General features: G+C 43.9%; 1 protein-coding gene across 3 annotated transcripts in view; it reads right to left on the minus strand.

Moving 5' to 3' along the window:
• Positions 1-17,586: 17,586 nt before the first annotated feature.
• pdhx (pyruvate dehydrogenase complex component X) overlaps positions 17,587-26,443 on the minus strand; it is a 60,088-nt gene continuing 51,231 nt past the window's right edge. For 2 of the 3 annotated variants that reach the window (XM_021600666.2, XM_036977062.1), the window contains exons 9-11: positions 25,447-25,605; positions 21,958-22,022; positions 17,587-18,619 (exon numbers count right to left, since the gene is read on the minus strand). In XM_021600666.2, coding sequence (XP_021456341.1) covers positions 18,364-18,619; positions 21,958-22,022; positions 25,447-25,605 — 480 coding nt within the window. In that variant the 3' untranslated portion in view covers positions 17,587-18,363. The remainder of the gene's footprint in view (positions 18,620-21,957; positions 22,023-25,446; positions 25,606-26,443) is intronic. The other variant, XM_021600676.2, reaches the window with a different exon arrangement.

Genomic DNA, 26,443 nt, shown 5'->3' on the forward strand with positions numbered 1-26,443 from the left:
ACCAAAACCTGCGGACTCTCACTGCAGCCGACGTGAGGAAAACATTTAAACGTGTTAACCCTCGCAAGGCTGCAGACCCAGACGGCATCCCCATCCGCGCCCTCAGAGCATGCGCAGACCAGCTGGCTGGTGTGTTTACGGACATATTCAATCAATCCCTATCCCAGTCTGTTGTTCCCACATGCTTCAAGAGGGCCACCATTGTTCCTGTTCCCAAGAAAGCTAAGGTAACTGAGCTAAACGACTACCTCACTTCCGTCATCATGAAGTGCTTTGAGAGACTAGTCAAGGACCATATCACCTCCACCCTACCTGACACCCTAGACTCACTCCAATTTGTTTACCGCCCAAATAGGTCCACAGACGACTCAATCACAACCACACTGCACACTGCCCTAACCAATCTTGACAAGAGGAATACCTATGTGAGAATGCTGTTCATCGACTACTGCTCAGTATTTAACACCATAGTACCCTCCAAACTCGTCATCAAGCTCGAGACCCTGGGTCTCGACCCCGCCCTGTGCAACTGGGTACTGGACTTCCTGACGGGCCGCCCCCAGGTGGTGAGGGTAGGCAACAACATCTCCACCCCGCTGATCCTCAACACTGGGGCCCCACAAGGGTGCGTTCTGAGCCCTCTCCTGTACTCCCTGTTCACCCAAGACTGCGTGGCCACGCACGTCTCCAACTCAATCATCAAGTTTGCGGACGACACAACAATGGTAGGCTTGATTACCAACAACGACGAGATGGCCTAGGAGGGAGGAGGGAGGAGGTCAGGGCCCTCGGAGTGTGGTGTCAGGAAAATAACCTCACACTCAACGTCAACAAAACTAAGGAGATGATTGTGGACTTCAGGAAACAGCAGAGGGAACACCCCCCTATCCACATTGATGGAACAGTAGTGGAGAGGGTAGTAAGTTTTAAGTTCCTCGACGTACACATCACAGACAAACTGAATTGGTCCACCAACACAGACAGCATCGTGAAGAAGGCGCAGCAGCGCCTCTTCAACCTCAGGAGGCTGAAGAAATTCGGCTTGTCACCAAAAGCACTCACAAACTTCTACAGATGCACAATCGAGAGCATCCTGTCGGGCTGTATCACCGCCTGGTACGGTAACTGCTCCGCCCACAACCGTAAGGCTCTCCAGAAGGTAGTGAGGTCTGCACAACGCATCACCGGGGGCAAACTACCTGCCCTCCAGGACACCTACACCACCCGATGTCACAGGAAGGCCATAAAGATCATCAAGGACAACAACCACCCGAGCCACTGCCTGTTCACCCCGCTATCATCCAGAAGGCGAGGTCAGTACAGGTGCATCAAAGCTGGGACCGAGAGACTGAAAAACAGCTTTTATCTCAAGGCCATCAGACTGTTAAACAGCCACCACTAACATTGAGTGGCTGCTGCCAACACACTGACTCAACTCCAGCCACTTTAATAATGGGAATTGATGGGATCCTCACTGCAGGCTCCGGGCCATGGATCATCACTGGAGGCTTCGTGCCATGGATCATCACTGGAGGCTTTGGGCCATGGATCATCACTGGAGGCTTCGCTCTTGGAGTAGGCACCGGATACACTGGGCCGTGAAGGCGCACTGGAGGTCTCGAGCATAGAGCCTGCACAACCTGTCCTGGCTGGATGGTTACCTTCGCCCGGAAAATGCGGGGCGCTGGCACAGGACACACTGGGCTGTGCAGATGCACCGGAGACACAGTGCGCAGAGCCGGCGCAGGATATCCTGGGCCGAAGAGACGCACTGGAGGCCAGGTGCGCTGAGCCGGCACCATCCGTCCTGGCTGGATGCTTACTTTAGCCCGTCCAATGCGGGGAGCTGGAATGTAGCGCACCGGGCTGTGAACGCGCTGTGGAGACACCGTGCACTCCACCGCATAACACGGCACCTGACCAGTACCACGCTTCCTACGGTAAGCACGAGGAGTTGGCTCAGGTCTCCAACCTGACTCAGCCAATCTCCTCGTGTGCCTCCCCCAAAAAACATTTTGGGGCTGCCTCTCTTGCCTGCTCCGCTGTGCCAACTCCTCGTATTGTCGCCACTCTGCTTTCACCGCTTCTGTCTCCTCCCTTTGACGCCGATACTCTCCAGCCTTTGCCCAGGGTCCCTTGCCTTCCAAGATCTCCTCCCATGTCCATTCCTCCAGAAAACGGTGCTCCTCCCGGCCACGCCGCTTGGTCCGTTTGTGGTGGATAGTTCAGTCACAATCGCCGTCGTCGTGGAAATGACCGGACCAAGGTGCAGGGTGGTGAGTGTACATTTCTCTTTATTTATAAATATCGCCAACAAAACAAAGAATGAGGAAACGACCATGAAGCTTACTTCAGCTATACAGGCTACTATAACAAAGACAACAACCCACAACTAAGGTGGAAAAACAGGGTGCCTAAGTATGATTCCCAATCAGAGACAATGATAGACAGCTGTCCCTGATTGAGAACCATACCCGGCCAAAACATAGAAACAGGAAACATAGAAATAAAGAAACTAGAATGCCCACCCTAGTCACACCCAATGGAAAATATATGTTCAGCTGTTTGAAGCTGGTGTACAAAGTCTAAAGTAAAAGATGCAAAAACAAAACTTAACAACGGAAGCATAGAAATGGCAAACATAGAATAGATCTTCTGCTTCTTAGACTTGCTTTCAATGAGAATGACAGTTCTATAACGTGTATTTGGTCAGGTCACCCAAAAAGTTACATATTGCTGCTTTAAGTGAAACTGATACATTTTTTGATTTATACTAAACATTTTTAGTCATGATTTTTCATGTGGCAGACAAAGAAATTAAAGTTTTAGTCTAATTGCCTCCAATTTTGTGGCAGAGCCACAATGAGTTGGTTGTAATTTTGTAGTGAGCATACACTGTTGCTTGTGTGGCAACTTTACTGTTCTTGTTTACAATGTCCTTTATTAAAAAAAAATTGAAATCCCCCCAAATTTGTATTTATCAATATATTGGAGTTTACCCATATTATTCGGTGGAATATTAGATTTGTCCTTTTCTGGAGGATGAAATAAATTAATTTGAAAAGGAATCCATTGTAAATCCACAGAACATGTACTGTTTTATCCTCAAACAAGCAAATAGCCTACTCTCAAACTAAGGATGGGCCTCTCTTAGTAGCTTAAATAATATATTTGGATTTAGGTACAATGAAGGCTTTAAGAGAGAGATTAATGCCTTAATACTTGATCATTTTAACCCTCCAAACTCATTTTCGTTATATAAATATGCTCGTTTAACTTTCTGGTTTACCATTCCAAATAACAATTTCTCGCATGATTTCAAAAAGGATATTATAAGGATATATTTACCTTGAAACCCCCATTATTAGCCAGATAATTTTATTTAGAAAGGCCCACTGGGCTAAAAATGGACCAGCACTTCCGAAATGCCAAATGGCCAGTGTCCGCCTGCTTGAAACCCGACTAACATGTGGTAAACCGTGGGGTGTTGGGTAGAGCATGCAGAGATTAACACAGAGACATGGAGGTTTTAGTCAGAAAACATGACTTTCCTAGACAACAAAATAATGTAGGGTTGGCTCGGTCCTTCTCATATTCAGTTCCGTGCCTTTCTTTCTGTCTTTTTCGCTGTGTGCCACGGTGTCCCTTCATCTGATCTCTAGCATTGTCATCCCTTCCTGCTGGACCGCCACGCTTCTGGTATCCGTTGGTAAAACCTGGCTCAAGATTGTAACAAACAATGGGAAACCAAACACTGAGTAAAGGAATAACGAAATTCATTTATTCCATAAATAAAGTAAACACTCACAACAATAATCAGATGAGGCATGAAGGTCAGTAATTAGGTGTCAACTGCCGAAGCCACAATGAAACAAAGGTATGCATGTGTAGTGTGGTTCGTTCTGCGTTGTGTACTTTTAACCTCTCTGGGATATGTGGGACGGTAGCGTCCCACCTCGCCAACAGCCAGTGAAATTGCAGGGCGCCAAATTCAGAACAGAAATCCCATAATTAAAATTCCTCAAACATACAAGTATTTTACACCATTTTAAAGATAAACTTGTTATAAATCCAGCCACAGTGTCCGATTTCAAAAAGGCTTTACGACGAAAGCACATCAAACGATTATGTTAGGTCACTACCTAGTCACAGAAAAACACAGCCATTTTTCCAGCCAAAGAGAGGAGTCACAAAAAGCAGAAATAGAGATAAAATTAATCACTAACCTTTGATGATCTTCATCAGATGACACTCATAGGACTTCATGTCACACAATACATGTATGTTTTGTTCGATAAAGTTCATATTTATATCCAAACATCTCAGTTTACATTGGCGCGTTATGTTCAGTAGTGATTTTGCAGAGAGCCACATCAATTTCCAGAAATACTCATAATAAACATTGATAAATTATACAAGTGTTATGCATGGAATTTTAGATCTCTCTCATTTCTCCTTAATGCCTTAATGCAACCGCTTTGTCAGATTTTTAAAAATCTTTACGGAAAAAGGACACCATCTGAGTAAAGCTCTCAGACAACAAAACAAGCCATACAGATATCTGCCATGTTGTGGAGTCAACAGTAGTCAGAAATAGCATTATAAATCTTCACTTACCTTTGATGATTTTCATCGGAATGCACTCACATGAATTGCAGTTCCACAATAAATGTTTGATTTGTTTGATAAAGTCCATAATTTATGTCCAAACACCTCCTTTTTGTTCACGCGTTTAGTACACAATCCAAACTCACGACGCGAGTCTAAGCGAAATTTCAAACGAAAATCCATATTACAGTTCGTAGAAACATGTCAAAAGAAGTATAGAATCAATCTATAGGATGTTTTTATCATAAATCTTCAATAATGTTTCAACCGGAGAATTCCTTTGTCTGTAGAAATGTAATGGAACACTGCTAACTCTCACGTGAGCGCGCGTGATCAGGTCATGCTACTCTGGCAGACCTCTGACTCATTCAGCTCCCATTCCCCCCTCCTTCACAGTAGAAGCAACAAAAAAGGTTCTAAAGACATGATTCCATATGTGCTATTTCATAATTAGGACACTGCCACAACAGGAGGTCTGCTGGTTGGATTGTTTTTATTTGCCCTGCACATGAAGAGACAACACACAATATTTTAGCCCTTGGCGCAGTCACAGCTTTCAGGCACCTTGCTAGCCGAAGGTCAGGCAAAAGAGAACAATAAGCAGGTATGGAAATACAGAATACCTGCGATGGGCCAAACTAAAATATACAAAACTTTTACAATCACGTGTATGTACAACATAGATATGAAAAAGTGTTTGTACATCAAAAACTAACATTAGCTATGCAGCTGTAATTACTGTAATAATAATAATTATTATTATTATCAAATTATTAACATGCCCTCTTGACCTGGCCTATTTGAATTGGTCCTTGTGTGCAACTTGGTGTATAATCGAGAGGAACAACATCACACTGTTACATTCACCTCCACTGTTTTACACTAGATTATAGGCACAAAACACATTACCTAGAAGGTAACAAAGCAAAGAAAGAAAAAAAAAATGTCACCCCCCCAGGGAGACAGAGTAACCCAGTGTAGTCCCTTAATTCTAGACCCACAAATGGTCGATCAGCTGAAAAACTATCCTGCGAAGGAATAAGAAAAGTAAGGGGTAGCTAATCACTTATTCCAATGCCATATACTACAAACAAACTTACATGAATTGTCAAATATATTAGACAAACCCACAAATCATTCTAATACACGCTTAGATTACTACATATATAAAAAAAGAAAATGTAGGCAATATCCTACCGTCACTGAGAAACCAAGAACTGTTTCATTTCCTGTGTAGACATAGTTTGGATTAGCCTATCCACTGGCTTAATACGTCTACCTAGTCTAGTCATAACACCCTCACCCAAAAACCTAGCAGGATTGTCACGGACAGCACTAACCGTGCTCAGAGGTCTAACCTCAGGATGGGGAGTAATACAGATCGGCATATCCGGAGCCAGCACACTTTCAGTTACAGACTCAATGCTAGTAGTGTCAGACGACTGATCAGAATCCTGGTAGATTGTCTCAGACCACACTGACAAAGCATCTTCAACCAAGGTAACATCATCTGTCACAGCATCATCCACACGGAATGGAGTTTCGCTATCAGAACTAATGTAGGCTTCGGGGATATCTCTCTGGTCCACACCTCACTTAAGGGGATTTCATACGGTTGTTCCACTTCACTTCCATCAGCTGACACTTCACCATCGTCTTGGAGTATCCTCCCAGAAGACTTAGGAAGGCCTGCTACCCAGTGGACAGTCCTGGCGTCACTCCCATCCATTTGGCTGGACCCTACAGACATCTCAGAGATCACGTCACCACTCGATAGAGATCCGTGACCCTCAGGTTCCTCCCACAAAGGCAAAGGCAGAAAGTTGACTGGCATAATCAGGTTCCTATGAACAGTTTTGATGCGTCCAATGGTATGGATTTGGATACGACATGTGTTCAGTGAGCAACACCACACTCTCCCAGCGATCAGCCAGTGTTTTCTTGCCCCTCTCCCCCTTGTTAGCAAGTAGAACTCTGTCTCTCTTCTGCACCGAGTGACCCTTAGACCGTCTGTTGTAGACCTCGGCTTGTCTCTTTTGTTGCTTACTGGCATGCTGCTGGGCCAATGTCATGGCCTCTCTCAGATCCTCACTCAGAGACTGGACATACTTATCCACGTCTACTGTGTCCCCATTCAACAGCACACTTTCAAACATAACATCTACCGGCAACCTAGCGGTGCATCCAACAGTGCAGTTATAGGAGAATGTCAGTGTGTTCAACACCTGAGGCCATTTAGCCTTGGACCTAGCTGGCAGAGCTCTAATCATCCCACCCAGTGTGCGATTCAGACATTCTGCTTGACCGTTACCCATGGAATGGTAAGGTGTGGTGTGGGACTTTTCAACACCAGATAACTGAAGTAATTCCTCAATAAGTGAACTCTCAAAGTTAGCACCCCTGTCAGAATGGATACAATCTGCGAACCCATAAATGCAGAAGAAATTATTCCAGAGAACACGAGCAACAGTCTTAGCAGACTGGTTTGGACATGGATACGCACAGGCCAGCTTAGTAAAGTGATCTGTCACTACTAACACATCAATAGACTTATTGTTCAAATCTTCTGCAGTACAGAAATCAATACACACGAGTTCTAAAGGTACCGTTGTCACAATGGAGACAAGTGGAGCTCTTGCTTCAGGCTCAGGTGCTTTACTCAACACACATCTCTTACAGTGGACCACGTATTCCTTGACATCCTTCCACAGATTCCCAGTAAAACCATTGTCTCGTGAGCCACAATGTTCACTGCTGACCCTGATGACCAGCATCATCATGAACTCCCTTCAACACAAGGCCTCTTAAAGACACAGGTACGACATACTGGAATATTTTCTTCTTACTCACTGGGTGTTTTGAGACACGATACAGAATCCCTAACCACGTGGTGAGTTTTCCCCACTGTCTTAGACTTTGAACTGTTTATTTAGCTTCAAGGACTCGCTCTCTCCTAGATGGGCTTGCCTCTATCTACAAAGAACATGACTCTGCTGATGATAGGATCCAGTGACTGGTTATTATACAGCTCCTTGTGTGTAAGGACAGGTAATGGGCTCTGACCCATGGACATCAACTTCTCAAGGTGCTGCACATGTGAAACTGCCCTCACTGTGGCACCATCATCCCATCAGGGGTGAGCATGGAGGACAGCAGACACCTCTTCACAGGAAACCAACCCACTGACATCGTCTCCAGCTCTACTCAACTCACTCCCAGGAGCCATAGACGTTCTACAGCCAGCCTCGGGCTGCTCACAGGGAAGGCGGAACATGTCTTGTACATCATCCACTCAAAGACCTCTGGCTTCCTCCAGCAGGACATCATATGGAATTCTTGTCAGTCGGTGCAGAACTTGAGAGGACAAATGGCTCTCTGCTCAAAGCATCAGCAACGACATTCTTGGGCCCTGGTATGTACTGGATATCAAAATCAAAGGATGCCAGCTTTGCAACCCATCTCTGCTCGCATGCATCAAGTCTCGGCTTTGTAAGAATATATTTGAGTGGATTGTTGTCGGTCCACACAGTAAACTTATGCCCTCGCAGCCAATGGCTGAATTTATCATGAATGGCCCATTTCATGGCTAGAAATTCCAGCCAGTGAGAAGGATACTTGGATTGTGCATGATTAAGAGATTTACAAACAAAAGCTATTGGCCTGGCTATGGCCTTCCCATCTTGCACTTGGGATAGTACAGCTCCCAAACCACTAGTAGATGCATCAACAGAAAGTAAAAATGGCTGAGAAAAATCTGGATGAGCCAGCAGTGCCTGGTCAACTAGTGCTGCTTTCAAAGCTTCAAAAGCAAGTTGACATTCGGCAGTCCAGTCTGCAGCAGTGAGCCTGTGAGAGGGACCAGGCCTCTTTCTGCCCTTGCCTCTCCTAGGCTTTTCTGACCTGTGGTCAGCTGAAACAATGGCCTAGCAACCATGGAACAATTCTCAATTTAGTGTTGATAGTATACTACCATACCAAGGAAAGAACGGATATTGCTAGGAGACGGAGTGACACCATCAGCTTCCATCATCCCACTCTCAGTCACATTTAAATTGGTTTGAACCTTAGCAGGGTCGGTGGCTACACCCTCCTGAGAAATGATGTGGCCCAAAAACTTAACAGACCTCAAAAACTTGCACTTAGACGGAGACAGTTTAAAATTGTGCTCCTGCAACCGCTGAAAAACCATCTCAAGTCTCTGCAGACTCTCTTCCTCCGTCTTAGCAAAAACCATCAGATCATCCAAATAGCAAAGGAGACTTAGAAAGTTTTGGGGGATACACATGACTCCTCGGAAGTGCGGCGTCTACCAGGAGATTTATCGCACAATCCCCCTGTCGATGGGGTGGTAATGAGTCGCCTTCTTTTTGGAGAAGGCGAGAGCCAAATCAGCATATTCAGGGGGGGTGGCACATGGTGGTGACCTGGTCTGGATTTTCCACCGTGGTAGCACCAATGGAAACCCCTACACACCTCCCCGAGCACTCTTGCGACCACCCCGTGAGAGCCCTCTGTTGCCATGAAATAGTGTGGTCATGACGAGCTAACCAGGGAACAGTGAAAAGTGGAGCGGCGATGGCTAGAAGACCGGTGACATCGACCGCCACCCAAACAAGGGGAGGAGTCGACTTCGGCGGATGTCGTGACAAGAACATACCTTGCAAGATGAAGGTCAGGCAAAATAGAACAATAAGGGGGTATGGAAATACAGATAACCCGCGATGGGCCAAACCAAAATATACAAACCTTTTAAAATCACGTGTATGTACAAGCAATAGACAATACAAATATACTTGCACACTCCCTGAACATCCAACCACCCTGGTCCACCACTTAACTCAACCCACACCTCCAGCTGGATACAAATTAAGAAAAGGAGAGGAAGAGAGAGACCAAGAGAGAGGAGACCAAATTGTCATAGAACATTCATTATTAAACAGGACGGCTAAGGAGAGGGTAGACGGGACAAAGCATCCACCGAAAACATTAGCAAGGCTTCAACAAATTCACATGACAGAGCTGTGTAGCCTTTTTCCTTTGTGGATTTGCAACCACATAGTTCAACTCCGAAACCTGATGTACCACTGTATATGGCTGTATACATTTTGGGGGAGCAGACAAAGGAAGGAAGGTCAGGCACTTCATCTGGCACCTCTGAGATGGGCCGAAGGCTATGGGGGGTGATAATCCACCTTGCCAGACCCACACACTGGCAAGGTAATTTCCTAGAATCACCACCACTCCTTCGACAGACAATGAGGGACGCACTCATATGATGACCTCACCTTGTACCAGTTCTGTCGAGTGCACAAGTTTGTGTAAAGGGACAGACGAAATATACAAACCTATCCTTCGGAGCAAGACACGGTGTGTCCGTCTCTGGATAAAAATGGAGCACTGACTACAGAATGAAAGACTGAAGCACCAGTGTCTCGCAGCACTTTAACTGGGACCCACTCTTGGTTACCTATCAGCGATACGTAACCCTCTAACGAATGGTGAATAGATGGGTGCACTGTCAACCATACCCAATGGTTCTTTTAACTGGTCCTGAGGTGGAACAATTGAATCCCTTACCTTAAAAGCAAGTGCTGCTAATGCCGTAGGCTTTATGGGCGCATTAACCCCAGAAGGCCTAGCTTTAACTCTTAAGGACAGGGCATTCATTTTTCCAATGACCTTTACCATGGTAGTAATTACAGATTTTGCCATGATCTGATTTCACATCGGAACCACAGTCAACTCCTTGAGACAAGATCAGGCCCAGTAGGAAATCATTTTTGTCACAAAACTCTCCCTGCGACCATAATTGTGAAGACATGGTTCCCCAAAGTAATCTTTATGTGTCAGCACATGCTTCAGCACAACACGGCAGCCTCAGAGGCGGTCTATTCACTATGCTCATTTATGTATGTGGCAAGGCGGTCAGAGACAGAACTGCTCCAGCACAACTAAGCTGCACAACTGCTCGTAGGTTGTACCATCCAACGAAATGAACCATCGGTTAAACTGGGTGTGCAAATCCCGTGTGAACTCAACATAAGTCTGTCAGCTTTTATCCAGGTTCTAAACCGCTGGTGATACGCTTCAGGAACTAACTCATAGGTGTGCAACACAGCAGCTTCAACTCTTCCATAGTTCTGGCTGTCAGCAACGTTAAGAGCCAACAGGCCTCTTGTGCTTTCCCATTTAGCACACATTGCAACATCAATGTACGGTCGGTATCAGGCCAATTCCTGGAAACAGGTACCCTTTCAAACAGTAAAAGAAATCTCAGGTTGCTTTCCACTGAATTTCGGCAGGATCCTCAAGTTTCCAGCTACGTCGAAGGAAAGCTGAGCACGACCTCTGGAGAAATCATCATAACTGTCATTAAGAGACATGTCAGAGAGCTTACCATCTCTGACCAAATCTAAAACACACTTGTTGCAGCGTCAGTTTGACACACTCCGTTTCTTGTTTAAGCCTTTCATCCTCCAAGGTGTGTTGCTGTTTCAGCCTATCATGCTCTAGTTGTAGCAATATTTCCTTTTGCTGTTCAAAAGATAAAACAGGATTAGGGGCATTTGCTGTGGACCGAAATGTAGCAAAACCAGAACAAAATTACTCCATTAGAATGCTGGATTCGATCAAGTTGGCCGTTAGTATGGACTTAACCGTCTAGTCAGACGTTTATCATCAATCTCAATGTTACGCAATTCGTAACAATTGGTCTTTAATATAGCAATCCAGAAACTCCTCCCTCGGGACTTGGAAGAATTCCTCAATGTTAGCCATAGTCAAAGTCAACCAATTATGGACAAATAACAACCTGCTCTCGCCCCAATTGAGTACATCAAACCAGAAGCACAGTGTCAACCACAAAAGAGAAAAAGCTTCCCCAATACCTATTACTAGCTCAACCACTTAGTTCCACACGTGATATGCTGGTAGAAATTAGGCAAGATGGGTTTCAGTTTTCCTGCATTAAAATCACCAGCCACTAGCAGCGTCACCACTGGATGAGAATTTTTTGTTTGCTTATGGGCAAATATGAAAAATAAATGCCTGGACCTGTTAAGACATGAATGTATGGTTCACTGCTTTGATGAAGCTCAGTGGGTGGGGGAACAGGGGTAAGGTGGAGGGAGAGAGAGAGGGTTGGAATGGTAGAGCCGAGGGAGAGAGAGGGGCGTGGGGTGGTGTAGAGTGGTGGAGTACATCCCTCTGTCTGTCTCCGTCTCTCTCTCCCAATGTTGAATGAAGCCCCCCCCCCAACTTCCACTAACGAAGGAAGTTTATTTTTCCCCCACATCACAATGAGCAGCAGGCTGTCTGCCTGGCCTGCATGTTCCCCATTGGGTCTGTAATCAAACATCTCCATTATGTCAGATCCCTTTAACCAAAGCTCCAAAACTCTCATGGTCACATGTACGCACGTACATATGTGCACACACCCATCATAAGTTGGATCTGAAGGACATCTGGACACTAGTATAATAGCCAAACCATCACACCATGACAGTATTGGCCCTCTTCATGACAGTATTGGCCCTCTTCTGTCTCCATGGCAACTGTCCGTGGTATTACTGATGTCATGTGACTCGCCATGCTGTGTGTTTGTAAGTCTGACCTCCAGCCCTACACCCCAGACACTACACCATGCTCTCCTTCCTTAAGACTCAGCCCTCATTTCATCAAAACCATGTATCTTCTAAAACAGCCAATCAGACGTGTTCCTCTACAGCGAGCGGTGCCTGACTCTAGATGTTCTGGGTATTGGACTGTATGCTCCATGTAGCTCAGTTGGTAGAGCATTGTGCTTGCAATGCCAGGGTTGTGGGTTTGATTCCCATGGGGGTGCCAGTATGAAAATGTAAGCACTCACTACTGTAAGTTGCTCTGGATAAGAGCATCTACAACAATGTAATGACAGAGACAGGCAGCCTCTGCTCAGGGAAGGAAATGTCACTGTGGCAGGAGGCTGGCAAAATGTCAAAATCCTTTGGTCATAACTACCCAGCTAGCACATAATGTTCTAAGAGCCATATATTTCTTATAGCATGGTTGTCTTATGGTTATTTTGCATCCAACCTTCCCACTACTTTCTGGGGAAGGATGTTTACTTGGCTTTGGATCATTCTCAGCACATTTAAGCAACTTTACAAAAAAAGCATTGTTTTCTAGGTTACTTTAACAGAATGTTTCCTACAAGTTCAAACGTGGTTACATTTAATTTCAATTTTGGTAATGTTCTAGGAAAATTCTCCAAAATTCTCCAACTGATTTGGTATTGGGAATGTTATGATGTTCCTCTGTGGGAATTTACTTCAGCATTTTCTACAGGTTTTTTTCTACAGGGTTCTTCATGTTTCTATTTAAAGGCATGTTCTCAGAACGTTCAGAAACATAATTTCTAGTGGGAATTTCAGTACTTCAGCACATAAACCACAAGACGACATTAGTAACATTCAAAGAATGTTCTAAGAATGTTATTTAAAACATATACATCCGTTGTCAACAACAAAAATCTCTAGTTCCTCTATCTCATTTTTGTTTTTGCCCTAGCACTACACACCTGATCCAAATCATCAACTCACCATCAGACTTCTCATTTGCAACTGCGACCTGGCCAAGATAAAGCATAGCAGTGTGAACAGACAACACAGAGTTACACATGGAGTAAACAATTAACAAGTCAATAACACAGTAGAACAAAAAAGAGTATATATACAGGTGTGTAGTGCTAGGGCAAGGGGAAAAAGGGAAAAAAGGGAACAGTATTGAGAACCACTGCCCTATGATGTTAAAGTGTGTTGGCTGCGCTCAATAATTGGCCACACCTGATCTTGATGAAGGTTTGATTCCTTTGAAACGGGGTCTGTTTGAATAGCCTAAAATGAACAGCTTGTACGAGGAATAAAATAAAATAAAATACATAGCATGCTTGCTTTATCTTGGTGGCGTAGTGGACTAATTCCATGGCTAGAGAACAGAAGATGACAGGGTTGAATCTCACTGACGTTGTGCCAAAATAAAAATGTATGTGTTAGCATGATTAATAGTCCTGTGTGGCTCAGTTGGTAGAACATGGTGCTTGCAACGCCAGGGTTGTGGGTTCAATTTCCATGGGGGACGAGTACAGTAAAAAAAAGTATGAAAATGTATGCAATCACTACAGTAAGCCACTCTGGACAAGAGTGTCTGATAAATGAGTGAAATGTAAAATGTAATTAATGCCTAAGCAAATGAACTTCCATGTGTCTGTCCTATCTGTGCTTGGTGTTCAAAACAGTTAACCCAAAATAAGCTGGAAATCTTATTGAAAGATTTAAGGATATAACTCAAAATAACCTTAAAAATAACCTTAAAACGTTCTCAGAAACCTCCTGCAACCTAAAAATGTTCCCAGAACAAGTGACATTTTCCCATCCGTTCTGAGAATGTTTAAAACTTTCCATTTTACCGTTTTGGAAACTGATGGGTTCAAACCCAGAACCAATGGGAAACCAAAAATGTACGTTCCCACAACTTCCAATGAACTAAATGTGCTAGCTGGGTAGTTACCACAGTCACAAAGTCATAAACCTTGCCTATTTCTACCATTTATCTTCTTAAAATTAGATTTTAAACCTAACCCTAATCTTACCCACACTGCTAACATGATGCCTAACCCTAACCTACAATTAAGACCAAAGAGCACGTTTTTGTTTTCATGAATTTTTATGATATAGACTTTGTGCCTGTCGATGAAATGTCCAACACCATTCCGGAACACTTCTTGACTTCCCAATAAAAGACAGCCCCGCTGTTTGTCAATAGACCTATCAAGGTTGTGATTAGTATACTGTTGCTATATTAGTTCCTAATGGCAATGTGAATGTATCCACGTTACCAACACTTCCACCTGTCTAGTGCCAAGGTTCTGTGGGAGGTGCCTTCCTCATATGGCATCCAAACAATGGTTGTGAAAGGATGTATAAACTCATAATTTAGGAGCAATGACCACCCCCTCTCCATCCTGTGAATCTCCCTGGTATGACACAGAGTCTTTGATGGACCCCCTCCACAGCCGCTCCCCTGGTTGTCGAATCAGACCTTTGGCCAAATCTAATCTATGGGCCGATGGTTGTCATAGGTGGACTCACACCTACTGTACATGCATGCAACAGCTGCTGCCTCCCCTGCATCCATATATACTATGCAGCAGCCTGCACAATGGAGGGGATATGAGACCATTACTATGGAATTCATGGATTCAATTTTCAATTGGCAGAGATGAGGAAGGAGATTATCTTGGCTGGTGCGGCTATTGGGGGATTTAGGGTAATAGCATATTTCATCCTGTGTAAAAAGCAAAGCTATACCACATAGAACGTCTTGCACATATTCTGTATACATAAAATATCATATGGTACGGCACTGTCAGAAACAATAGCTGAACACCACAAAATATTAAGCTGGCCTTTCAAGGTTGTGTGTGAGATAGGGACAGTGGGAACATAGCTGTCATTCTGTAACAGGAGTATTTTCCCTATATTGTAGCGAGGTTGTTATAACTCCAGCTGAAATGTTCAGAGGTGTTTGTTCTTTTCTCTTTCTTTAGCGCACCTTCCATCACCGTGGTAACTAGGAGACAGTGGCTGGGTGTGTGTGGAAATGGGTGGAAGAACACTGGGCACACTGTAGAAAGCATCTGTGTGGTGCCAATTGCCTGTGTGCCCCCTGAACCCCCGCTTGTCTATCTCCCCCACTCCCCCTCCCCTCAACACAGAATGCACACATCTTTCCCTGCTTCCAAAGCAACGGCTCCAGCCAACCTCAAAGGAAGAACAAAATGTTCTCTCACCACGGTCATTGTAGTGTGGTTGTATGCAGTGTGAGCGATGGAAACAGCACTGTCACCGGTGAAATAGTGGGAAGGACCCTGGGTTATGCATTGGTGTTGCCTTTTAGGAGGGGACTCTTAATTGGGTCCTGGTAATTGTAACCAGTATAATTTTAGTGGATCTCATGTTTCATTGGTGTGTTCATTTCTCCTTTGAAACACATGGAATACCATAGCCTTTCTGAATATAGCAAGTGTCTGAATTTCCTGTGCCTACAGTTGATAGAATCAGCAATTTCCTGAAAGATAATGACATATACACTGAGTACACAAAGCATTACGAACCTGCTCTTTCCATGACATAGGTGAATCCAGGTGAAAACTATGATCCCTTACTGATGTCACTTGTTAAATCCACATCAAATCAGTGAAGATGAAGGGGAGGAGACAAGTTAAATGATTTTTAAGCCATGAGAAATGTGTAAGTGTGCCATTCAGAGAGAGGGTTACTGGGCAAAACAAAATATTTAAGTGCCTTTGAACAGGTTATGGTAGTATGTGCCAGGCACACGATTTGAGTGCATTTGTCACGCTCAACAGTTTCCCGTGTGTATCAAGAATGGTCCACCACCCAAAGGACATCCAGCCAACTTGACAACTGTGGGAAGCATTGGAGTCAACACGAGCCAGCATCCCTGTGAACCGCTTCCGACACCTTGTAGAGTCCATTCCCCAATGCATTGAGGCTGTTCAGACGGCAAAATATAATGTACATTACATATGCTGATGTAAAAAGGCCTTTATAAATCAATTTGATTGATAGGTAGCGTGTTTAGGGATAGATAGCGTGTAAAGGAATGTTTGAGAGTATGGGTGCTGTAATGAAAAGTATATAATAAATAATAATAATAATAATAAAAGTGGGTTGGCGCCCCCCCTTGGGTTGTGCCGTGTCGGAGAACTTTGTGGGCTATACTCGGCCTTGTCTCAGGATGGTAAGTTGGTGGTTGAAGATATGCCTCTAGTGGTGTGGGGGCTGTGCTTTGGCAAAGTGGGTGGGGTTATATCCTTTCTGTTTGGCCCTGTCCGGGGGTGTCCTTGGATGGAGCCACAGTGTCTCCTGTCTCAGCCTCCAGTATTTATGCTGCAGTAGTTTGTGTCGGGAGGCTAGGGTCAGTTTGTTATATCTGGAGTACTTCTCCTGTCCTATCCGGTGTCCTTTGTGAATTTAAGTATACTCTCTAATTCTCTCTTTCTTTCTCTCTAAGAACCATGCCTCAGGACTGACATGATGACTCCTTGCTGTCCCCAGTCCACCTGGCCGTGCTGCTGCTCCAGTATCAACTGTTCTGCCTGTGATTATTTGACCATGCTGGTCATTTATGAACATTTGAACATCTTGGCCATGTTCTGTTACAATCTCCACCCGGCACAGCCAGAAGAGGACTGGCCACCCCACATAGCCTGGTTTCTTCCTAGGTTTTGGCCTTTCTAGGGAGTTTTTCCTAGCCACCGTGCTTCTACACCTGCATTGCTTGCTGTTTGGGGTTTTAGGCTGGGTTTCTGTACAGCACTTTGAGATATCAGTTGATGTTCGAAGGGCTATATAAATAAATTTGATTTGATTCTCATTGGACAAGTGCACGTATGTACGACCTGTTTAAAAGCGCTTCTCACATTGTGTGTCAACGGAGCAGGTCCCAGGGTCATCCTCCAGGCCATGTGATCTCTCACAAGGGGGGATAAGATGAATCGGGGAACGCCTCAGACCTCCAAGTCAAACTTATATTGAGCACCTCTGATTTAACAAAGATGAGCTCTGTTGGGGTAAAGGGAGTGGGATACTGATGTCATTGAACACACTGGAAATGTTATACAGTGTCTGTGTGTTTATGGAGGATACAGTGCCCCACCAGTGCTGACACACACATGTAAACAGCTGTTCTAAACATACTTAGAGCGCAAATCCATCTGCCGCCGGAGGCTTAACACCCCTCTCTAGCCAGCAAATTATTCTAATTGGATTCTATGCAATAGCCATGATGCAAATCTCTGGCTTCAGATTCCAATTAAGCACACACAGACCCAGACACATCTGTATTTACACTGGAGAGGATTATATAAGACAGGATGGAGGAGAAATTGGTAAATAAAACACAGAACAGTAGGCCTTTTGTGAGTTGAATGCAATTTATTGGTTTGCTTTGTCAATATATATATCTGTTTTGGGGATGGTTATGATAGACTACATTTGTATTTAAATAAGTTAAAACCTTTCATACGCACAATCGTGAGAGATATCAGTGGACTTGTTTGCTTTCCTCAACCTATCAGGAGACCCAAAAATCACAACAGTCAGAATGTTCAGAGGAATTTCAAAGTGCCACTCACTCTGTCAGGGGTAGAATGAGTTGCACAGAAGAAATGCAGTGCTTTGATGGCCCATAATAAACACAAAAGAAATGTACAAAAACATGTTAGAATTATCCAGGTGAAAGAATGAGAACTAATTGTGACATGGGTCGTTGCATTGGGACTTGATATATGGGACTGGAATAGCCACTTTAGATACCAACATGGTGTGTTAGAATAGCTCCCATGCAGCTCCAACCTCCCTCAGGTTAACTGAGACGTACCCTGTTATGGTAACATTTGTCTGGGGCTCCACTACAGAACATAGACCTCTGCAGCAATAGTACACTTACACACCTCCATCCCAAAGCCTTAGGAGTGATGATCCGGACATAGCATAGGTCATAAACAGTCAAAACGACTATATACTATGTACAGGCCAATAGCACACCTAATATTGAAATGTGCATTGACAATGGTCATTTAGTTAAAATTAACTTAAATTAACTGTCTGACCGCTTCTCTTACAAGCATGAAATAGGCTTCATGATGGAAGTGTTTCCCTTGCTCTCCTTCACTTCCTCTTCATCCCCCTCTCAGTTCAGTGTCATGCGCTGTGGCCGCTCCAGGTTGGCACGGAACTTGTCCAGGAAGCGTGATGCCAGCTCGTCGTCCACAAGGCGCCCATCGCTGGACAGGGTGACGGTCATCAGCTGCTGGGTGCTCAGGGCACCGGTCTCCTCGGTCAGATGCAGCACAGCCCTTGATGTTCCCACAGCCAGGATACACGCCTGGGGAGGGTTGATCACCGCACTGAACTCACTGATGCCAAACATTCCCAGGTTAGAAATACTGTCAGAGAGAGCGAGAGAGAGATTTAATCTTTCATGCCAATAAAGCTCATTTGATTTGTGAGGAATCGGGAGGAATAAATAGGGGAAGGAGAGATAGGAGAATGAGGGGGAGGTATGAAGGAGTGCGAGAAAGAAAGAAGGGTGGTGAGAGAAGGGAGAGAAATGAGAGAGATAGGAGACAATGGATATCCCATTATAAATATGGCTCAGCCAGGGAAAACATGCAGACAATTAACCAAGGGGAGATTACAGTCAGAGATAACGGGGCCTTTTTACTACAGATGTCCTGTTACTAATAAATTCAATACAGCATACACTCACATCGTAAAGAAGGGTGAGAGGTGAATTAAAACTGAATACAAGAGCAGTGGAATATAGGTGAATTAAAACTGAATACAAGAGGACACCAGAGGGAACATTTCCTCAACAGACAAAGACAATGTGCCACTTGTAACAACAGAGGTGAACACAGAGAGAGACCATCCTAGCTCTGTGTCTGGTGAGCAATAACATCCATAGGCAATTTGCTGTGTGGCTTAATGACATACAGGCATTGGGGATGGATGGACGAATGGATAAAGTTGGTGTCTTAACGACAGTTCCACAGGTGCTGGTTAATGTGAAGTTAATTGGATTTTTACGAATTATCTTTGAAAGACAGGGTCCTGAAAAAGGGACGTTTCTTTATTTGCTGAGTATATCTTCAAGGAGAGATAGAAAGAGCTCACATCCTCTATAGGAATTAATTATCCTCCTCTCCGAGACAAAAACCCCATTTATGTCTAAAAGACCCCATTAATTTGAATGCATTAAAACAGCCCGCCCTCCCTCCACTGGAATGGATGGCCATGTAATTGATGGCTCGTCGTCTGGCCACATATTCTCTTCATGCCTGCATGTGATAATGTAGAATATGCATAATATATGGACTAGCTATTTTATGGGTCTGGGTTATAACTAATAGCAGGACATTTAGGACTACTTCCCTATCAGCAGACCACTGAACTATACAGGAATTATTACCTCATGCCTTGTACAAATCTTCCCCCGTGAAATAGTTCCCAATCGTTCTAATTGTGACATCATGCTGTAAAATGTCTCCACGCGTGAAAATGTTCCCAGTTCAATAATTGCACGTGCATCCCTTTATGTGGATGACTGAGCTCGTGCGGATGTCTCTCCCTCCATCTCGAAAAACTGTTCCGTGGGCACGCACATTTACTTCACACATCTGCCAATCAACGGTGGACAGGAGTATTGACCAATAACAAGATGCTCGAGGTCAGCATATAAATACCCAGACTGTGCGTCAAAGTGTTGAGGGTTGATGTGAGGAGAGATTTTTTGCATTTGCCAATTTTGATTGACAATCCATATTTGTTAATTTAACTCGCTATACAAACAAGTTAAAACTTTACACCTCGGGGGCCTCCCGGGTGGCGCAGTGGTCTAGGGCACTGCATCGCAATATTATATTTGTGCTTGTTGGCTGTACCTGCACCGAAACTTTCTTCATAGCTTGTTCTCCATCTTTTGAAATATGGAGCCAACACTTATATTTACATGACTGCTCAGAACTTTTTTTTGTCATGGCTCTCTCTTGTTCCTCTGCAGCAGACGTAGTGCCTTCAGAAAGAATTCACACCCCCTGACTTTTTCCACATTTTGTTATGTAACCGCCTGACTTAAAAATGTGTTAAATTCAGATGCGTCACTGGCCTAGACATTATACCCTATAATGTCAAAGTGGAATTATGTTTTTAAAATTAACAAAATACGAAAAGATGTCTTCAGTCAATAAATATTCAACCCCTTTGTTATGGCAAGTGTAAATAAGTTCAGGAGAGAAATAAAGTGCTTATAAAGTGCATTCGGAAAGAGTTCAGACCCCTTGACTTGTTCTACATTTTGTTAAAGCCTTATTCTAAAATGGATGAAATACACACACACACACACACATATATTTTAATCAATCTACACCCCATAATGACATAGTGAGAAGAACACCCTAAAGTATCACATTTACATAAGTATTCAGACCCTTTACTCAGTACTTTGTTGAAGCACCTTTGGCAGCGATTACAGTCTCGAATCTTCTTGGGTATGACGCTACAAGCTTGGCACACCTGTATTTGGGGAGTTTCGCCCATTCTTCTCTGCAGATCCTCTCAAGCTCTGTCAGGTTGGATGGAGCGTCGCTGTGCAGCTACTTTCAGGTAACTCCATAGATGTTCAATCGGGTTCAAGTCCGGGCTCTAGCTGGGCCACTCAAGGACATTCAGAGACCTGTCCCGAAGCCACTCCTGCATTGCCTTGGCTGTTTGCTTAGAGTTGTCCTGTTGGAAGGTGAAGCTTCGCCCCAGTCTGAGGTCCTGAGCGCTCTGGAGCAGGTTTCCATCAAGTATCTCTCTGTACTTTGCTCCGCTCATCTTTCCCTATATCCTGACTAGTGTGCTAAGAAAGTATTTACTCAAATAAACTGAAGTAAAAAATAAATAAAACATGTGAACCCAGGTCTGTAGGGTTGTATTAGTGGCCTATAGCAGCTGAGGCCTCTCCCAGTCCCTGCCGCTGGATAACATCCCCACAGCATGATGATGCCACCAACATGCTTCACCGAAAGGATGGTGCCAGGTTTCCTCCTAACATGATGCAAGGCATTCAGGCCAAAGAGTTCAATTGTGGTTTATCAGGCCAGAGAAATTTGTTTCTCGTGGTCAGAGTCCTTTAGTTGACTTTTGGCAACTATAAGCGGGCTGTCATGTGCCTTTTACTGAAGAGTGGCTTCCGTCTGGCCCCTCTACCATAAAGGCCTGATTGGTGGAGTGCTGCAGAGATGGGAGAACCTTCCAGAAGGACAACCATCTCCACAGAGGAACTCTGGAGCTCTGTCAGAGTGACCATTGGGTTCTTGGTCATCTCCCTGACGAAGGCCCTTCTCCCCCGGCCAGCTCTAGAAAGAGTCTTGGTGGTAAATTAGATATCTGTATTTCACTTTCAATATATTTGCAAACATGTCTAAAAACATGTTTTCATTATGGGGCATTGTGTGTAAATGGTTGAAGAAAAAAAAATACTTACTCCATTTTGAATTAAGGCTGCAACAACAAAATGTGGACTAAGCAAGGGGTATGAATACTTTATGAAGGCAATGTATTGTGAGCAATATGTTTGGAATGTCAAGTCACTATAAAAATCACAGTATCCCATCGCAATACATATAGAATCGTGAGAATCGCAATACATTTCGTATCGCCACCTAAATATCACGATATCATCGTACAGTGATGCCCCTGGCAATTCCTAGCCCTAATAGCAAGGGCGTGTTGTGTTTACCTGAAGGAGCCTCCCTGGTACTCATGAGGAAGCAGCTTCCCATTTCGAGCCTTCTGGGCCAGTGCCTGGAGAGAAGAGATCAGCATTTAGTCAGTCATCTAATGTAGTCAGATGATCCTCTGGACTTACTCTAAAATGAGATTGTCAGGGATAAACTGGTTTACATTCTGCCCTAACTCAAATCAATGATCTACTGTCTAGAGGTGATGCTGGTTCAATCATATCTATCAAATCAGGTTTCTAGCAGTTCCAGTGATATCGTTGAACCATGAAGACCATACTGTAATGTTGAAATGCTGACAACCTCCCTCCAACACGACATGGTTAACATTCTAAAGGCAATCCTCACTCAAGAGTTCATACTGTCAACACCCCAACTGCTTTACTAAAAGGGCTTCACACCAGAGCTTCTGTTAGCATCACTTAAATAAACCTAGGCATCAACACACACAGAGCTAGAGCAGAGTGCTGTTCAATACTACTCTGTTGAACCCCATCGAAGTCAACACATTGCTTTTTAATTAGCACAATGAGAGCTAAATTGGCTGAGCGGGAGGAAAGACTGCAGGCTATTGCTTTTAATGAAAAATTCCACTAATTTAGAGTTAAAGGCTCTGCAAGGTCAATCTGTCATTTGCAGTGGCCATACAGCATTTACTGCGATACCGCCTCTGTAGAAGTCATTCATACTACTTATGCTTTGCGTAACTCTGCATTGTTAAAAAAATTTGGAGGTACATGGCAACGCCATATGGAGCTTGATTTGGCCTCCGCAGGCGCCGCAATTGCGTCACACCCTCCCATACGGAGCCTCGGGACAGCATTGCAGGATCGAGCATAAATCAGCTATTAGTCTTTAGAAGGAGCCTAAGCAGGCCATCTGGGGTGAAATGTGACAGCACTAGACTAATGACAACAATATTCTGCTAAATTAACATTGGGAAATGAACGTTGTGTGTAAACAATCGACTCATCTTGATTTACAGCTCTGAATGCATGTCCTGTAGTCTATCATCTATGTTTAACCCCAGTTGACACCATTGTTGATTACAAGTCCTGGGTAAACTTCAAACACAGTAGTACATTTGTATACTATACATTTTCCCTTTATTGGCTACAGTGGAGTGAGAGCCCAAGTTGCTGCTTCACCAAATGTATTAAGTGTGTCATCCTCCCTATTGACCTGAATCGACTAGACTGAGAAAGGGAGTTGACATGACTCAGTGAGCAGAGAAGACAGAATGTAATGGTGCTTTACAAACAATAACATGAAAACACACATTCCCTTCTTCAATCAAAAGTCAAAAAAAATCTATATAACGTATCATAATCCTACATACAGCTCTCATGCTCATTCAAATGGAAATATGCTTTATAGATATTGCAGTGAAGCTGCTTTTAGCTAAAACACTATGTCAAAAGACCCAGAGGCGCAATAGAACACATGGGGATCCATTTGCGATAAAAGCACTGAAAGGAGAAGCAATCATGTTTTCAGTGGATTCAGGCATGGTAGCCAGTGAGCGCTCTGTGTATTTTCCAGACCACATGTTGTATTCAATTAGCTGCTGATAAGGGGTTTACATTCTGCCCTAACTCAAACCAGGCTTCTGACTCACATTTAATGTGTAGTAAATGTGCATGAGAAAGAGAACAGTCTGAGTGTATACACACATGGTTGTGTGTGTGTCTTGTTAGCGATTGTGTGCACTCTGGGGAGAGTCAATATTAGAGAACAGTAATGAGTTGTGGCGGGCCACAAAATCGGGAGCACATGTCCACCGCATCATTTGAGGGGATTTACATTGTCACTGCTGGTGACACAGCCTAATCACTAGCCTCTTGAGACAGAAGTCTATTTCTTAAGCTGGCACACCGGTGTGTTGTGTGTGTGAGAGCGAGCAAGAATGAATGTGCATGTACAAGTGTGTTTGAGCTCTCCCTCCCTCCCGCTCTCCCCAGCTGCAGGCAGTCACCTGAGGGTAAGGACTGACTCTTGGTTCTGTAGACTCCATTAGTGGCCTATGGCAGCTGAGGCCTATGTAAACCTACCCCCACTATAAACCTCTTTATATACCTTCTACTGATCTAGTATGGTGATCTTTTCTCATCATATCTGTATGTATATTCATGTATAATTATGGCACGTTCAGTTGATAGCTGGATGCTGAAATGGAGATGGAGGGAACTTGAGTCTTAAAATGTCCAATAACTCAGACAAATCAAAAATCACATTTTATTTGTCACATGCGCCAAATACAACAGGTGTAGGTAGACCTTACAGTGAAAGTCTTACCAACAATGCAGTGAAGAAAAATAAGTGTTAAGGAAGTATTTACTAAAATAAACTGAAGTAAAAAATTAATAAAAAAACAGGTGAACCCAGGTCTGGAGGGTTGTACTTCAGGCCTCTACCACAGCATTATCTGCATTATTCTTTGCAGTTCTTAAATCTTGCACAAATATTTTTTCTTTGATGAATCGGACGCAAAGGTTTTACTTCAGACTAGGCCCCAATCACTGTAATTCACATGAAGAAGAGAGGGTGATATAGGGCCGTAGGTTGAGGGTGCATTATAAGAATCCGACAGCGAGTGGGTAACCTGCCTCTACCATCCGTCCTATTAGTCAACGTGCAATCATAGGATAATAAAAACTGGATGAGCCCCAATCAAGACTATCCTATCAACAGGACATTCAAAACTGTAATATCACCAAGTCGTGGCTGAACGACAACATGGATAACATACAGCTGGCGGGGTTTATGCTGCATCGACAAGATAAACCAGCTGCCTCCGGTAAGACAAAGGGTGGCGGTCTGTATCTATTTGTCAATAACAGCAGGTGCATGAAAATAGTCCAACACACAGACTCAAATACACTCCAATGCATTTAACCCAGGGATTTAAAAATATTTTCAAATCGTAGGCTATTTATAGGACCTTATTTGAAAATACTTTCAAATACTTCCAATAGAAGCAGTTGATTCGGGCCACATTACTTAAATACTGAAATACACAGAAAATAATTACTTGTATTTAAATAACAAATACACATGTATTTGAACCCAGATCTGCATATACTCCCTGGTCCAAGAAGGTAAATGCCACGAACCCTGCTAATGTGTTTACCTAGAGAGTGATTCAGAATGAGCCTCCACACTACAAGTCATTACCCAGCCTGACCTTTCTAAAGAAAGCTCCTGAGGAATGCAGTCTCAGTCAGTTTCAGAGCAAAGGGCTGCTGGTGATAGTACAGTCCTACACTCATTTTAGTGGAACTTTAATTTGAGTGTTTTGTAACTACTATTAAATAATGGAGACAGCTAATTCCATTTCAGATACTGTAACATTTAATGATTGTAATCCCCTCCGGCCAGGATAGTTAGCAGCTCACTGGCATGAATTTCTCGAACAGTACATAAGGCCACCATTCTGAACTGTGAGCTCAACAGTGCCCGGGTATCGGTAGAGCGGTGTTCAACCCTACCTTGGCATTAGCTGAGATCTCCTGCACCCCCTTGTCAGCAGCGTTCGTGATGATGGGGGTGATGAGGCCCTTTGGGGTCGCCACAGCGATGGAGATGCTAATGGAGTCCAGCGCCTGAGGTCCCTCCCCCGACCAGGTCACGTTGACCTCCGGCAGCTCCTGAAGGCAAAGGTCAGGTCAGATTTTGTCAGAGGAGATTAGACACTGAGGACGAGAAGATGACTGAGGGTGAGAGAGAGTGGAAGGGGATAAAGGAAGACCGACTCAATGACTCTCAGAATCGCCTACATTTACACATATCCAGAACTTGCCTTAGTGAGACGGTGCTGCCAGCAATGGACAATATACAAACAAAATGCACAGTCCACATAGACATCATACAGAATATACAATAACAGAACAGTAAACATAAAACTCTGGAGTATAGGCTGAGCACAGTGGGAAAATACAGGTACCTGACAAAATAAAGGAAACGCCAACAATAGGGCCACAGCTTCAATGCACCTTGGCATAGACCCTACAAGTGTCTGGTACTCTATTAGAGGTACCATTCTTCCACAAGAAATTCCATAAATTGGTGCTTTGTTGATGGTGGTCTCCCATAAGTGTTTATTTGTGTTGCGATTTGGTGACCGAGACAGCCATGGCATATGGTTTACATCTTTTTCATGCTCATCAACCCATTCAGTGACCACTTGTGCCCTGTGGATGTGGGCATTGTCATCCCATGGTAGCCAAAATGATGGCCTTCCCAGCATTTTTAGACATGACCCTAAGCACGACGGAATGTTAATTGCTTAATTAACACAAGAACCACACCTTTTTGGAAGCACCTATTTTCCATATAGAGTACATTGTAGTGCTCATTTTCTCAAATGTTTCCATTATTTGGGCTGTTACCTGTACAATTTACAGTGGGATATATCAATATAAGCAGATACACACACACACACACACAACCCCATAATGACAAAGCAAAGACAGGCTTAAGAAATCT

The sequence above is a fragment of the Oncorhynchus mykiss genome, chromosome 1 (assembly GCF_013265735.2).
Source record: "Oncorhynchus mykiss isolate Arlee chromosome 1, USDA_OmykA_1.1, whole genome shotgun sequence".
NCBI classification, from domain to species: domain Eukaryota; kingdom Metazoa; phylum Chordata; class Actinopteri; order Salmoniformes; family Salmonidae; genus Oncorhynchus; species Oncorhynchus mykiss.